The 14,400-nt window shown below is 40.6% G+C and overlaps 1 protein-coding gene across 1 annotated transcript in view; it reads right to left on the bottom strand.

Moving 5' to 3' along the window:
• The window catches only part of LOC119647080, a 31,274-nt gene extending 20,630 nt beyond the window's left edge, over positions 1-10,644 (bottom strand). Inside the window, exon 1 of the mRNA XM_038047837.1 lies at positions 9,553-10,644. Coding sequence (XP_037903765.1) covers positions 9,553-9,601 — 49 coding nt within the window. The 5' untranslated portion in view covers positions 9,602-10,644. The remainder of the gene's footprint in view (positions 1-9,552) is intronic.
• Positions 10,645-14,400: the final 3,756 nt, after the last annotated feature.

Here is a 14,400-nt window from a genome sequence, read left to right as displayed (position 1 = left end):
CGTGGGAATACCTGAAGCATATTTTGGCCACGCTTGGTGAAAGCACTATGCCCCACATAGGGAATATTGGCAAACACCGAAACGAAAATTAAAACTAACAAGTCGGGAAACCGGAAGCTGGACGCTTCAGGTACGAAAGGTTTTGTGCATTTCTTAGTACGTAGCACGTAATATATGCATATACAATATTATGTGAGAATATCCACTTTCGGATGATATTGACATTTATAGCCTTGAATTTGCAAAGAAGCGACAACTTTGACGTATTATAACTTTGTTAGCAATAGTGCGATTTCCACCAAACTTGGTAACATCATGCTCTATGTTACACCCTATATTGTTGCGAAATTTTGTGGTCTTAGCATGAACTTAAGGGAGGTTTTGCAGCGAATTACTAAAAATTATAGTAACATGCTATTATTAACTTTATTTGTGCAGATATTAGTATGGAAGGTATTTCGGAGCCCAGGCACCATATAGTGGCAGCCTCTTGATTTTTTTCAGATTTTTCGGATGGGTAGTTTCTGAGAATGGCCCCCGTAAAGGAATGGTCACTTTCAACCCCCCGCACTCCCCACCTTTCCAACAAATGTCAAAACTAAGACCGTTTTCGAAAAGCACTAACTGAGACCTTTAATTTGATACCCCACATGACTATATTTGATGAAAAAAAAATTACACCCCCCTTTTCCATGTATGGGGACCCCCCCTTAAATTCGACGTAAGAGGATGTAACTCACTGTATACGTGAGCGTTCACAGTTCCCACCTTTTTACCACATTTAGTGTCAATCGCTATAACCGTTTCCGAGAAAAATGCGTGTGACGGACAGACAGACAGACAGACAGACAGACGGACAGACAGACAGACAGACGGTAAACCGATTTTAATAAGGTTTTGTGTTTACACAAAACCTTAAAAATTAGAATTTTTTTTTTGTTACTTTACTGAAAATTTATTCTTACTAGAAATATGCATATTCCAATTTGAACACTTACAGTGAGATTAAAAATTGTTTGTAAGGTAATAAGGAACTTTTAATTTTAATTGTTATCACTTTAATTAAGTGCTCACTGTAGGTTTTGTTAATAAAAAGATGAAGTAAGATATATCATAAATTGGCCACTTGGTACAATGATCATCGACATTCATTTGAGATCACAGGAATCTCATACGGGGGTATCCAAAGATTTGGTATCTGTTTCAGGCATACATTGAGAATTATTACGATTAACTGAAGTAAAATAAGCATTTTAAGTAACGTAAAATACAGAAATACGTTCTTCCAAGTTCACACTTTTTAAAGGTAAACATTGGTAATGAATTTTGAATATTTTACATATTATAGGTTCAGCTGGAAACTGTGAATGTTTATAATAAATTGTAAAATGTTTGATTGTTTGAAACAGAAATCAAGGACGCTAGGTTAACACTGATTTGGCATTGCATTTCGATCTCCTTGGAACAAATGCGCATATGGTGTTTAAACACCACTTTTTAATTTATGTAGCTTTATAAATTCTTATTTTTATTCTTTCTGAAAGTTAAGCTTTCATTCTAATGAGTTAATTTAAATGAAATGTTAGAAAATTATTATATCTGTTTTCAATCACAAGTCGAACATTATTCCTTTTTTTTTTAAGAAGGGGAAACGTTCTCCCCTCGTTGACTGCTTTGATCTGTCTAATTAGCCGAAATAATTAATTCAGCCTGTTTGAAATTTGCATGTCAACTGCAATATGGGTCCGCCGGAGTTTCGACGAGAGAACCCGTGGCGGGGCTATTCGCACTGGCGGACGCCAAAATGAACGCGGTTCAGGCTTGCTTCCAGTGCGGTCTGCTTCCTTGAGCTTGCCACCGACGTGCACATTGAACATGTGCTCCCCATCCTTGAGGATATTATAGGGACCTCGAATGGTGGTTGTAACAGCTTCCACGTGACATCAGTTTTGACCAGAACGTGGGTGCAGACTTCAAACTCCCTAGAGATGCGAATCCCTGGCCGCACGTCACAAGACGGGAGTGGCGGCGTCAATTTGTCTCTCCTGTCGAGGACCCGGTTTGGTAGGTTCTCCTCGTATACTAGATAAGCAGGGCTGGTAGCAAACTCTCTTCGGATGGCTGGACGCATGCCAAACAGAATGAAAGGCTTGCCGTGCGCCATTCGTTCATTACCTTAAGTGTCCGATGCCAATGTTCTGGCATCCCAATGGACTGTGAATAATATGCAGTTATCCGCTGCCGTTTGAATCCAAGGAGCTGTCCGAGCTCCGAGATTTGAACTTTTATAACTTTGATAATAATACTCGGATTCCACGCTTTTATCAAAGAGCGTGACATTTTTCAGAGACCACAATCATATTAATAACCTTCTGATCGAAAAAGGGGCAACTATGCAGAAGTCAGAAGAAATGCAAAGACTGCGAGAACGCCAAATTCTATAAATACGATATTACATATATATAAATATACTCATAGATAGGCTGAAAATTTCGAAAAACTACATCACCAGCCCCCAACCCTGAAATAGCTTAAATGGAAAATTATACTAAACTTAAAAAAACTCAAGGATTGTTCAATAAGTACTTGAACAACAATAAAGTACCGATTGGGGTTAGGATTCCAGCAAACCCGTTAAAAACAGTTAAGAGTCTGCAATTACACTTAAACGATACATAACATATTGATGGCGGATATGTACGTGCAAAAGGGAGTGTCCATTTTTTCCTAAATATAGGCTCACTTACTTTTTGCATTAGTTGTAAATGGGGAAGGGAAGTGTGGTGGGTACAAGGGATCCCTTACTCACTGGGCTATTTTTAGACCACAAAATCTGAAAAAATCATGCAGGTGTCTCTATATAATCTCTAGACTCCAAACCGATATCTGCTCAAATAAAGTTGATAACAGTAAAAAAATATACTAATTTGGGAAATTGAGTAGTAACGGGAATGGAGGCGAATTAGTGCAACGCCGTAAAAGAAGAGACTTATATAGAACCAAAATCATTTTTATTGAGGTTGTGTGTGAAGCAAAACCTTATTAGAATCGATTCTATGTCTGCCTGTCACCCTCAATTTATTCGGAAACGGCTAGACCGATTGCCACGAAATTTGGTGAGAACGTGCGGTCAGTGAATCCCTTTACATATGGCATAAAAGGACTCAATTATAAATGCTACTATACACTATGATCGAGTAGTTCAAGACCTTTACAATAGTATATAACACATACATATGAGATTCCTTTCAGCATCATCATCAAGGGCGCAACAATCGGTATCCGGTCTAGGCCTGCCTTAATAAGGAACTCCTGACATCCCGGTTTTGCGCCGAGGTCCACCAATTCGATATCCCTAAAAGCTGTCTGGCGTCCTGGCCCACGCCATCGCTCCATCTTAGGCAGGGTCTGCTTCGTCTTCTTTTTCTACCATAGATATTGCCCTTATAGACTTTCCGGGTGGATCATTCTCATCCATACGGATTAAATGACCCGCCCACCGTATCCTATTGAGCCGGATTTTATCCACAACCTGACGGTCATGGTTTCGCTCATAGATTTCGTCATTGTGTAGGCGACGGAATCGTCTATCCTCATGTAGGGGGCCAAAAATTCTTCGGAGGATTCTTCTCTCGAACGCGACCAGGAGTTCGCAATTCTTCTTGCTAAGAACCCAAGTCTCCGAGGAATACATGAGGACTGGCAAGATCATAGTCTTGTACAGTAAGAGCTTTGACCCTATGGTGAGACGTTTCGAGCGGAACAGTTTTTGTAAGCTAAATAGGCTCTGAAAACAACCGTGCAGGGATTTCATCATCGTAGTTGTTATCGGTTGTGATTTTCGACCCTAGATAGGAGAAATTGTCAACGGTCTCAAAGTTGTATTCTCCTATCCTTATTCTTCTTCGTGTTTGACCAGTGCGGTTTGATGTTGTTGGTTGATTCGTTTTCGGTGCTGACGTTGCCACCATATATTTTGTCTTGCCTTTATTGATGTGCAGCCCAAGATCTCGCACTGATCGTCGCCTGTTCGATCTGGATGAAGGCAGTTTGTACGTCTCGGGTGGTTCTTCCCATGATGTCGATATCGTCAGCATAGGCCAGTAGTTGGGTGGACTTGAAGAGGATCGTACCTCTTGCATTTACATCAGCATCATGGATCACTTTCTCGAGGGCCAGGCTAAAAGAGGACGCATGATAGGGTATCCCCTTGTCGTAGACCGTTGTTGATGTCGAATGGTCTTGAGAGTGATCCTGCTGCTTTTATCTGTCCTCGCACATTGATCAGGGTCAGCCTAGTCAGTCTTATTAGTTTCCTCGGGATACCGAATTCTCTCATGGCCGTGTACAGTTTTACCCTGGCCATCTATCATAGGCTCCTTTGTTTAGTAAAAAAAACAATAAGACAAAAAGACATAACAAATCGGAAAAAACTTTCGGTTCACCTCTATAGTATATTACTATAATTTTTAGTATAATAATTAGCTGCAAAATCCCTAAGGGGGGGGGGGGTTCATCCTAGAACTACGAAATTGCAGCAATGTAGGCTAAAACAAATAGCATGATCCAACTAAGCTTCATGGAAATCGTTCTATTACTAACAGTTGTCGCAAATTGAAGACTTCGAATGTCAATATCATGCGAAAGTGGATAATCTCACATAATATATACAGTATATATTACATGCTAGGTATTAATGGGACAGCTTCGGTTTCCCGACTTGTTTTTTTTGGAACAACCTTCCGAATTCGATATGGTCCTCGTATTTATAGCTGAAACGTTGGTCGTCTGGGACCGAGTGCTAAATATCTTTTTTAACAAAAGAATCGAGGCAGCTATAAAATTCTTGGATAACGACACTAAGGATGAAATTCGTTCGGGTGTAAGTAAAATCATTCAGGATAACACGCCGTCAAAAATTTGTAAACGTGGCTTAAAAACAATACGCGAACTTCGTGATACAACGCCGTCGTTATGGACAAAGATAAGTATGATCAGGCTGTTTTTTGAACATTGGGTAGTGGAAACTCCTTCGAATTACAGAACAACCCGCTTCCCGAATCTATCAAAAGAGTCGATCGAGCGTTGAAGGAAGCTAGCGAAGTATTCCCGAATATTGGACGACCCCGAATGCCTAGTCCTGCGCTTCCAAGAATTAGACGCCAACCAAAAATCTACAAGGAGGGGACGAGATGCGAGAAATCATTGCGGACTCGAACTCACCGAAGTACAACATCGCCAAGTGGTTGATCAATGAGTGTCAGACCCTTGGGACGACGAATAGTAAATATTCAGGGGCTAACTCCCATGAACTAATAGAGAAGCTGCATTGTGCTGATGGTCATGTCATCAATCGAATTAGAAATTGATTCGAGGGGAATAATGCCCAAAGTATGGTTTAGGTGTGTAGACGACGTATTTGCTATTGTTAGAAGAGACGTTATCGAAATGGTCATTTTCCCTATAAACAAGATTGATCATAAAATCGAGTTTACACTAGAAGTAGAATAGGATGGTGCTCTACCCTTCGTAGATCTGAATATCGTCAACTCTAGCGGGAGGCTTAAGTTCGAGATATACCGTAAGCCTACAGTAATGCAGAGAACGATACCAGCAACTTCACACCATAGATTTGCCCAACAAAATGGCAGCCTTTAATTGCATGATTCACCGACTGATCACATACCCTCTTTCGGAATACGGCTTCAATATGCTGTTAACAATGGGTATAATCCTCAGACTATTGTGAAGCTGATCGTAAGGAAAATCAGGCAACACAATAGGATAAAAAAGTTTCAACTGGAAGTCGTAAGTTGAAGTCGATCGTCCACCTTGCGGAATTTACGGGGAAGCGTCAAGCATCCTTTGGCAGCGGAGAAAAAAAGCCGCATCCACCGAATAACGTGCAGCGGCTATAATAAGATATACATAGGACAAACTAAACGACTGATAACGACTAGATTTAATGAGCATATCAAGGAAGCGGTAAGTAGTGTTCGGAAACACAAATAAGATCGAAGAAGCCCATACCATTCAACGGGAAAATCTTGAGCACTTGCGTCATACAAACCGAACAACAACCTTGGATACTTGGGAAAGTTTAGAAATTTCGAGAGATGATGCGACGCGGTTATTAAACACAGATCCAGGTAATTGCTCCTCAAAATTAATAAGACTCGCAGCGGTAATTAACAGGTTGATAGTTGAAAAAAATTGTAAAAGTAATGTAAGTAATTAGTGAATAAGTATAAAAGAACCATATAATCTCAATTATTTTTAGTAGCTTTGTACTGACGAAGGGATTACCCCCTCCCGAAATATATATTTACATTGATAACTAAAAATTGTAGTTTGGAGAAAAGTACCCTTGTCTATCAAAAGAAATTTATTTTAAATTGTATGCAAACCTTTCGGTCCAACTTAATATGACGCTCACAATGTACATAGTATACCCATAAGTTCTGTCAGTCAAATAAATCTTTATTTTCCACGAAGTAATAAACCAATTCAATCAAAAAGCACACCATTAGCAAAGGGATACATAGAGCTTTCAAACGAAAGAGCAATTATTCAAACTGGCCACCGCTAGCAGATATACAGGCCCGAAGTCTGTGAAGCCATGAATCGATCGCTTCACGCACAGTATGAAGTGGCATTTCTCGAGCTGCACGCACGATGCTGGCCTTCAAACTCTCCAAATCGGTCTAAATTCGATCGCAGGCAGTCTCTTTTAATTTAGTCCAAAGGCTGTAGTTCAGAGGATTCAAATCTTGACTGCCTGAGGCTCATTCATCCCCGGTTACGAAGTCAGGAACATGTGCCGTTAACCACTGCTGAATTATCTTGGCTTGATGAGCGGAGGCCGAGTCCTGCTGGAAGCACCACGGCTTTCCAGCGAATAGAGATTCACTCAATGACTCGGCTACATCCGCTAACATCTTTTCGTACACGCTCGCATTAGTTTTCACGCCAACCTCGCATAAATGAATATCATTTACTCGGTGATATGAGACGCCCCACTATACCATGACAGAAGTGGGATGGTAACTACGTTGTACTCGGGGAGCATTTTCATTGGCTTCATAACAATTGCATATACTAGATCATTTTATCGGTTGAATTTTTCCTCGATGGTAAAAATTTGTTCATCAGAAAATAGAGTTTTGCGATATTTTTTACTGGGAAATTCATTTCTACTTTCAGAGAGGATTGCGACGAACACGTTCATGCATGACATTCGGGCGACGTGCCTCTCCCGCGGCCGTTCAACCACAAACACAAAATCTTATTAAAATCGGTTTACTGTCTGTCTGTATATCTGTCAGTCTGTCTCTCTGTCTGTCGGTCTGTCTGTCCGTCACACGCATTTTTCTCGGAGACGATTATAGCGATTTGACACCAAATTTGGTACAAAGGTGCTACATTCTACATTCTAAGAAATGCACAAAACCTTTCATACCTGAAGTGTCCATTATACCTTAGATTAGAACATTCAATGGAAACAGCTAAAGGAATGTATATTAACGCACATGTAGTGTTGAGTAGAGGAAGACAGATGATATTTTGGTGGATTCTTATTTAAAGGCTTAATTCGATAGTAAGAAAGGAGACTAAAAGACTAAAAGGAGACTAAAAGAAAGGGTAGTTAGCTATCACCTCGCACTTTAAAATGGAAGCACTGATTTGTACTAAGTACATGTTTGACATTAATGCCATACATTCGCCATATTTAGGAAACATGCACTTGCAGAGAGGAAACGCGGCTTCCCGCCGAGTTCAAAGAACTCTATTCCGCTACTTAAGGTGCTCATCACATACACTTACAGAGGGATCCAACGCAAAAAAAGCACTACAAGGAAAATTTCCATACGCGATGCGATAAACCGCCAGGCAGATACCAATCGGGTCTTGTAGAATTCAACATTGGTAATTATGTATCGGGCAGATTTTGAAACTGGAACTTCGAATTTTGAGAAAATTGTACCTTCTTCAATTCTTAAAAGCAGAATGAGTAAGAAAAATTTCGTGAACTACAACTCTATGCAGGCAGCTTGTTCGAACATTTTGGAAGTGTTCAACGTTTGTCTGTCTGTCCATCTGTTTGCCTCTCTGTCTGTCTGTCTATCACACGCACTTTTCTCAGAAACGACTGCCCCGACACTCTCACGACACGAAACTTGGTGAGAAGATGGGAACTGTGGACGCCCACATACTATGAGTGATATCCTTCTACGTTGAGATTAAGGAGGGGTCCCCATACATGCAAAAGGGGGTGGAAAATTTGTTTTCGCCAAATATAGTCATGTTGGGTATCAAATTAGAGGTCACGATTAGTACTTTTCGAAGTCGTTGTTAGTTTTGACATTTGTTAGCAAGGCGGGGAGTAGGAGGGGTGGAAAGTGATGATTTCTTTAACCAATTCTGAGAAACTACCCAACCAAAAAATCTGAAAACGATATGAAGCCACCTCTGTATGGTGCCCATGCCTTAAAATGGTCCCCATATCGATATCGGCTCAAATTAAGTTAATAATAATACAATACCATATTTTTGGGGAAATTGAGTAGAAACCTCCCTTTAGTTTATCCTAGACTTATAAAAGTTTGTAGTAGTATAGAATATAATAAGAAGCATGTTATTTCCAAGTTTGATCAAAGTCATATTATTACTAATAAAGTTGCAGTAGCCTAAAATCGACTTTACCATGTAAATTCACTGCAACTAAATATCAATATCACACTAAAGTGAGTAGTCTGACATGCTAAATGCAGATACATAACGGGCTACGTACAAATGGAATAGTTCTGAACTCAAATATACTCATAGAAGAAGCAAACAAAACCTTTCATACCTGAAGCGCTGAGCTTCCGGTTTCCCGAAAACCCTAGTAGGGCTTTTGACGGGACACTGCCCCTTAAACTACCATATGGAAAAGATTGGGGTAGTGGTTTCGGCTGTGTGCAGCCAATGTGAGGAGGAGGAGGAGACGGCCCTGCACTTTTTATGCAGCTGCCCGGCATCCTCAGATCTCAGACGAAGACACCTTGGCAAGGTTTTCTTCAATGAAGAATCTGCACACTTTCTGCCTCTGGAGAATGTTCTCAGATTCGCTGCGAACACCGTAGGCGGGAAGCCATTGAATAGGCAACTACGGGGATAGTACAATGGGCCTAATAATGGCCTGAGTGCTCGGAGCTGCGGCTCCCCCCAGTTAACTAAACTAAACTAAACTAAACTTCCGGTTTCCCGACTTGTTCGATTCTGAATTTTAGTATGAGACATTTCGAATTCGCTGCAAATTAAGTAAATAGAAGATATGTCCAAGCGTTATTTGTATTGTGGTTAGTTCTTCTATTAAACGGTGACAATATAAGCGCTTGAGGGTGTTAGGAAATTGAAATTGTGTCAATTGAGGGAATAGTTTCCAGTGATCTGTTTGAAGAAGGAATTCAACTTGAAATTGAAAAGAGCCAGATATTCGCTGCAAAGACAATTCGGACAAGTGAACATCATTTGGAAATGAACTGAAAAGCGACGCCAATAATAATTTACCTGTGATAGATTTGCTTTTTGCATAGTCCTTTTCTCGCTTAGCCGTCATTTTCTAACGCTTTTGTCCATTCGCGCCACAAAACATTCAATTCACATATATATATTTCGAACTAAACAACCGACTTTCATTGCATCCGCGACCTGTCGGTTTCCGCTCACAAACTCGTCAACCCAATAGTCAAGGATTTCAAGGGGATGATTGCAATGTGTATATGGGCAACGGGTGCACCCAGTGGCAATAGTGGCGATGGAATGCGGTAAACTGCACTAACAAGTCGTTGTGGGTATGATACGCCGCTATGCGAGTTCCCAATAATGACCACTGCTCCTTGGGCTTCCCAAACTGACACGGAGGAGGTGAAACGCGAAGCACAGCCACCAACTACTTCACTGTCACTTGCAGTCCTTAATTGCACTCAAACCTAACGAAGAGCTTCACGGACGTAGTTAACATCTGAACTCCGCACATGTAATCCTGCCGTTGGTGGATGCGAGTGCCACCTCTTGAACCGATACCGACAAGAAGTTAATAACACAAGACATGGACGAGAAATTGTTAATTACCAGCACACATGACACCGATTAACCGATTTTGTCGCTTGAATGGTTTTTGAAGAAAACACTCCAGACCAAGTGACGATAGCGTACTGAATCCTTAGGCCTGACTGATGATGGGACTCTTAATCACTTTAAGAGGTCTTGTCGGCGGCGCCCCCTTTAAATTATTTTTAACGGATGTGCTGCCAGTAGCTCGTAATTCACCGTTTTCACTTGGAAGAGAACGTCCAAGTGCCACGACGTCGTCCCATGGACTGACTAAATATCTATGACTCTTCCACCTTGTGCCCTCAGTCGACGGATCGGATTCAGATCCTTTCTAACCCAAAAAGCTCCCATGCAGACGACGTGCTAGCGTGTGATGTCTACATCTACGAGTACATATAACAACGCGCCACATTTAAGATACAGATACTGACTGTGGCTGTGGGACTGTGGTTCCTGCGACTACGACGGCTATAACTTGGAGTACCGCGTTTGGAGCATTTTCAGGGTGAAAAGCAAGGAGCAGTGGCAGGCATGTCGGGCACTCGACTCTCGGCATCGACAACACTATCAACATCGGCAGCACCCGCCGCTGACGACGTTGGCGTCATAAAGAACAGAAAGGCTACTGCCGCCCGCTGCCTGAACGCCTGCTGAACACTTAAGCCAAGTAGCGGCAGGACATTCCTAGGATTGTGCCGGTGGCAGTGAGTATCGAACAATAATTACTATTTCTGCTGTGAGTGCATTGTATTAGTGGATTTTCGTATTGGTAACTGCCTTTATTTTTATTTTAGCCAATAATAATGTTTTTGAGCGATTCAAATAGGGAAGAAATTCTATTTTAGATACAGATGAACAGCGTTTCTAGGGATTATACAAGAAACATAAGCGCAGTATGATAGAGAGAAGCTTCGATAAATTCTTAATATGTTATGTGCGTAAAAATAATCATCAGCAGGGGGATTTGCACTAAGATCTGAAGAACTATTGCGCCCCTTTGGTGATTAAAGGATAAGTACGAAACCTATAGTATATCAAGCAGTTCTATAACCGACGGAAATTTTAGGATGTCTCTTACTTCTAGGTGGCTTAGTCTTTCGCTTGATATCAGATATTTTTGCATGTGTGTTCCTACTATGCACAAGTGCTGGTCATTTTTAAGGTTTTGTGTAAAACAAAACCTCATTAAAATGGGTTTACTGTCGGTTTACTGTCTGTCCGTCACACGCATTTTTCTCGGAGACGGTTATAGCGATTGACATCAAATTTGGTGTAAAGGTGGGAACTGTGAACAGCAGATTAGGAGGTAGTAGAAACATTTGACCAGGATTAGGATAGCACCACATCCGGTGCAGCACTACCTCTCATGGATAAAATGGTAATTCACTGAAACCTGTGGATATCTACTTTCCCTCAAAACTAAATTGAAGGGTTTCCTGCAAACACTGAACGGGAGTAAAATCGCAAGGCTTGGCGGTTTCCGAACCGAACTGCTTCTTGGAGTCGCTTAAGTTGCCGTGGAGCTGCTTTGTCTATTCATTTTTAGAGTTATAAAAGTCTAAAACTTTTGAATGCAGTAATTGAAAGAGGAAGTAATTAAAGGAGTATTTAGAATGCCTGGTCGACAAAGCTCGGTTGGGTTTTGCTGTGTACCTCTGCGCAATACATGAAGTTGAGATTCTTACTCCATTTGCTCTTCATTGAGCGTTAACAAGGACTGTGAGAAAAGTTCTCTACTTAGAAGGGGCGTTCCGAAGAAACTATTAATTGTTATTAGTTGTTAGTACATGATACATAGGAGTCAAATTGCAAGTAATCTAACGCCTAAAGTGGCCACATTTTGTTATGGATGCTAATTCTTGTTGTTAGTAAAAAAGACGTCGTCTCCTAAATGCAGATCACTTTTGAGCAAGGTTTTAAGAATACAATTACCCTATAATCGATTAAGAAGGATAGTAAATTGTGGGCTAGCAACTTGAAAATTTTGAATCTTTCTAGCTACCGAAACGTCAATTAAGCCTCGGATAGGGACTGACGTCACGGCTACGACCTTTTGATATCGAAAACGGTTTATGATTGGTTTCTGGAATGTGCGTAAGCTACAACTTTATTGCGAACACTTTGGGCCTAAGTGAAGTGAGATAGTAGGGCTCTGGAGAATATTTCTCCTCCTCCTGTTGCATTGTGCTCTTGTCTTTTTTGTATTCTTTAAAGTTAAGTGGTAAAAGCCTCGAACCCGGTGCTGCTGCTGACGACCACAGTTCGATCTCTGACCGCGTCATGGACCTTAAATGCATCTGGATTTGAAGAAGAAAGCAAGCAGATTTAGATTGAAGATAAACACCAGCAAAACTAAGGTTTTCTCTTTCTCTCCCTCTCTCTCTATTTGAATTAATGGACAGAATAGCTTATTGTATTCCCTGCATAACGCTGACCAGCACACAATATAATAGGATCGGTCTACATATCAATACATCAACAAGGCTATTTTTGGAAGATTGATGCGGCGTAGAAAACTATACAGGTTTTTTTGGCACGCTCCCCACTACTGTATTTAACATTGGAATAAAATGACAGTCTGTGGCCTTCCAGTGGTGGAGGTTGAAACCTGGTATGTTTGTTTACGTGATAAGAAGCATCTGATCAATTTTAGATTTGGATTTTCCTTTCGCCCACAGACAAGCTTTCTTCATAGCAGGTTTAAAAATCTTTTTAATAATGGTGAGAAAATCCTTGATACTAGTCACCACGTCGTCGAAATACGCACCTTTACTCCGCTTTTCTCCAGTTTCCATAAGATTTCAGCCATAAGTATTAATTCCTCGTTAAATAGTTTTCTCGAATTTAATCAGCTTACTATATAGTAATAATCGTTGGCGCAACAATCCATGTTGGATCAGGGCCTTGAAGGGTGTTAGAGCACTTCATTCAAGACCGTAACGGTACACTAGGAGGCAATGTGGTCAGCATTGCGCTCGCCCGAGATTATTACCCTGATTTGACTCAGGTACTCATTCACAGCTGAGTCGACTGGTATCCGACGTCAAATCACGATACAAATTCCACTGCCACCAGTGAGATTTGAACCGCGACCTTCCGTACGACAGCCTTGCGCTCTAACCACTCAGCTATCCGGACAATCAGCTTACTGCTTTTTAACAATCCTATTCTGCCTAGACTGTCTTTGGCTTTGGTGCAAATATTGTTGAGCGTTCTTATGTCCGAGAAGGAATTTAAGTACAGTAGCGGAAAAAAAAACGTGCTGAAAGATTTTAGAGATTTTTTCATTCAACAACGAATGATATGGTAGCATATTTTATTATATATAAAATAAGATCTGTAATTTCAATTTTTGAAAAAGGATTTTATAAAGTAACCAGTTTCAATCTTGCCCTTTTTGTCAAACTTTTGGGCGGATAAAAAACGTGCTAAATCATTTGAAATTCGATTTTTTACCAAATAATAATAATCATTGGCACAACAATCCATATTGGATCAGGGCCTTGAAGTGTGTTAGAGCACTTCATTCAAGACCGTAACGGTATACTACAGAACACTGTAGAAGGCATAGTGCTCAGCATTAAGCTCGAACCAAAACTTTTAATAAAAATTAAAAAATCAAGAAGTATACGAATTAGAAATTCAATAAATTGTCGCAATTCATTTCGCTGTAACAACTGCACGACAGCACTGAACAATGGAGTCAACAAGCCAAAAAATCAGATTTATTGGAAGTCTCTTCCACTCTTACTCGTTGTCGGTGTATAGGTCAGTTGTTTTTGTGAAATTGATTATGCTAATCTTTTTGTTAACGGTTTTCCAGAGATATTCGATGGGATTCAAGTCAGGGGTTTGTACAAACCATTGAAGGATGGTTACATGGTTGTCGGCTAGTCAGCTCTTCGTCACTCGTGCCAAAAGCTGCAGATTATTGCCGTGTGTAAAAATCCAATTGCTACAAATTTATGTCGAGAATAAGGTAGGATAGATCCCGATAATAAATTACAATATTTGGCTACAGTCTTCAGACCCACGACCTTAAACATTGGGTCAACTGCATTACCAGAGAAATTAGACCGAGGTATCATAGGTTATCCTCCATGTTTGACCGCCGGCACTTGGTATTTGAAGTCCTAACGTTTTCCAAAAAGTAGTCGGACATGAGGAATCCTTTCTGTTGAAAAGAGCACAAATTTTGATTATCCGAACCATAAGATACGACGGTACTTCCTTTGACACTGCATTCAACGTACTCCTTCACGAATCATAATCGTGTGTAACATTTTTTCAGATGTTAATGAC

The sequence above is a fragment of the Hermetia illucens genome, chromosome 1 (genome assembly GCF_905115235.1).
Source record: "Hermetia illucens chromosome 1, iHerIll2.2.curated.20191125, whole genome shotgun sequence".
NCBI lineage: Eukaryota > Metazoa > Arthropoda > Insecta > Diptera > Stratiomyidae > Hermetia > Hermetia illucens.
The sequence above is the reverse complement of the archived record's forward strand: the minus strand, read 5'-3'. Positions and strand labels throughout refer to the sequence as shown.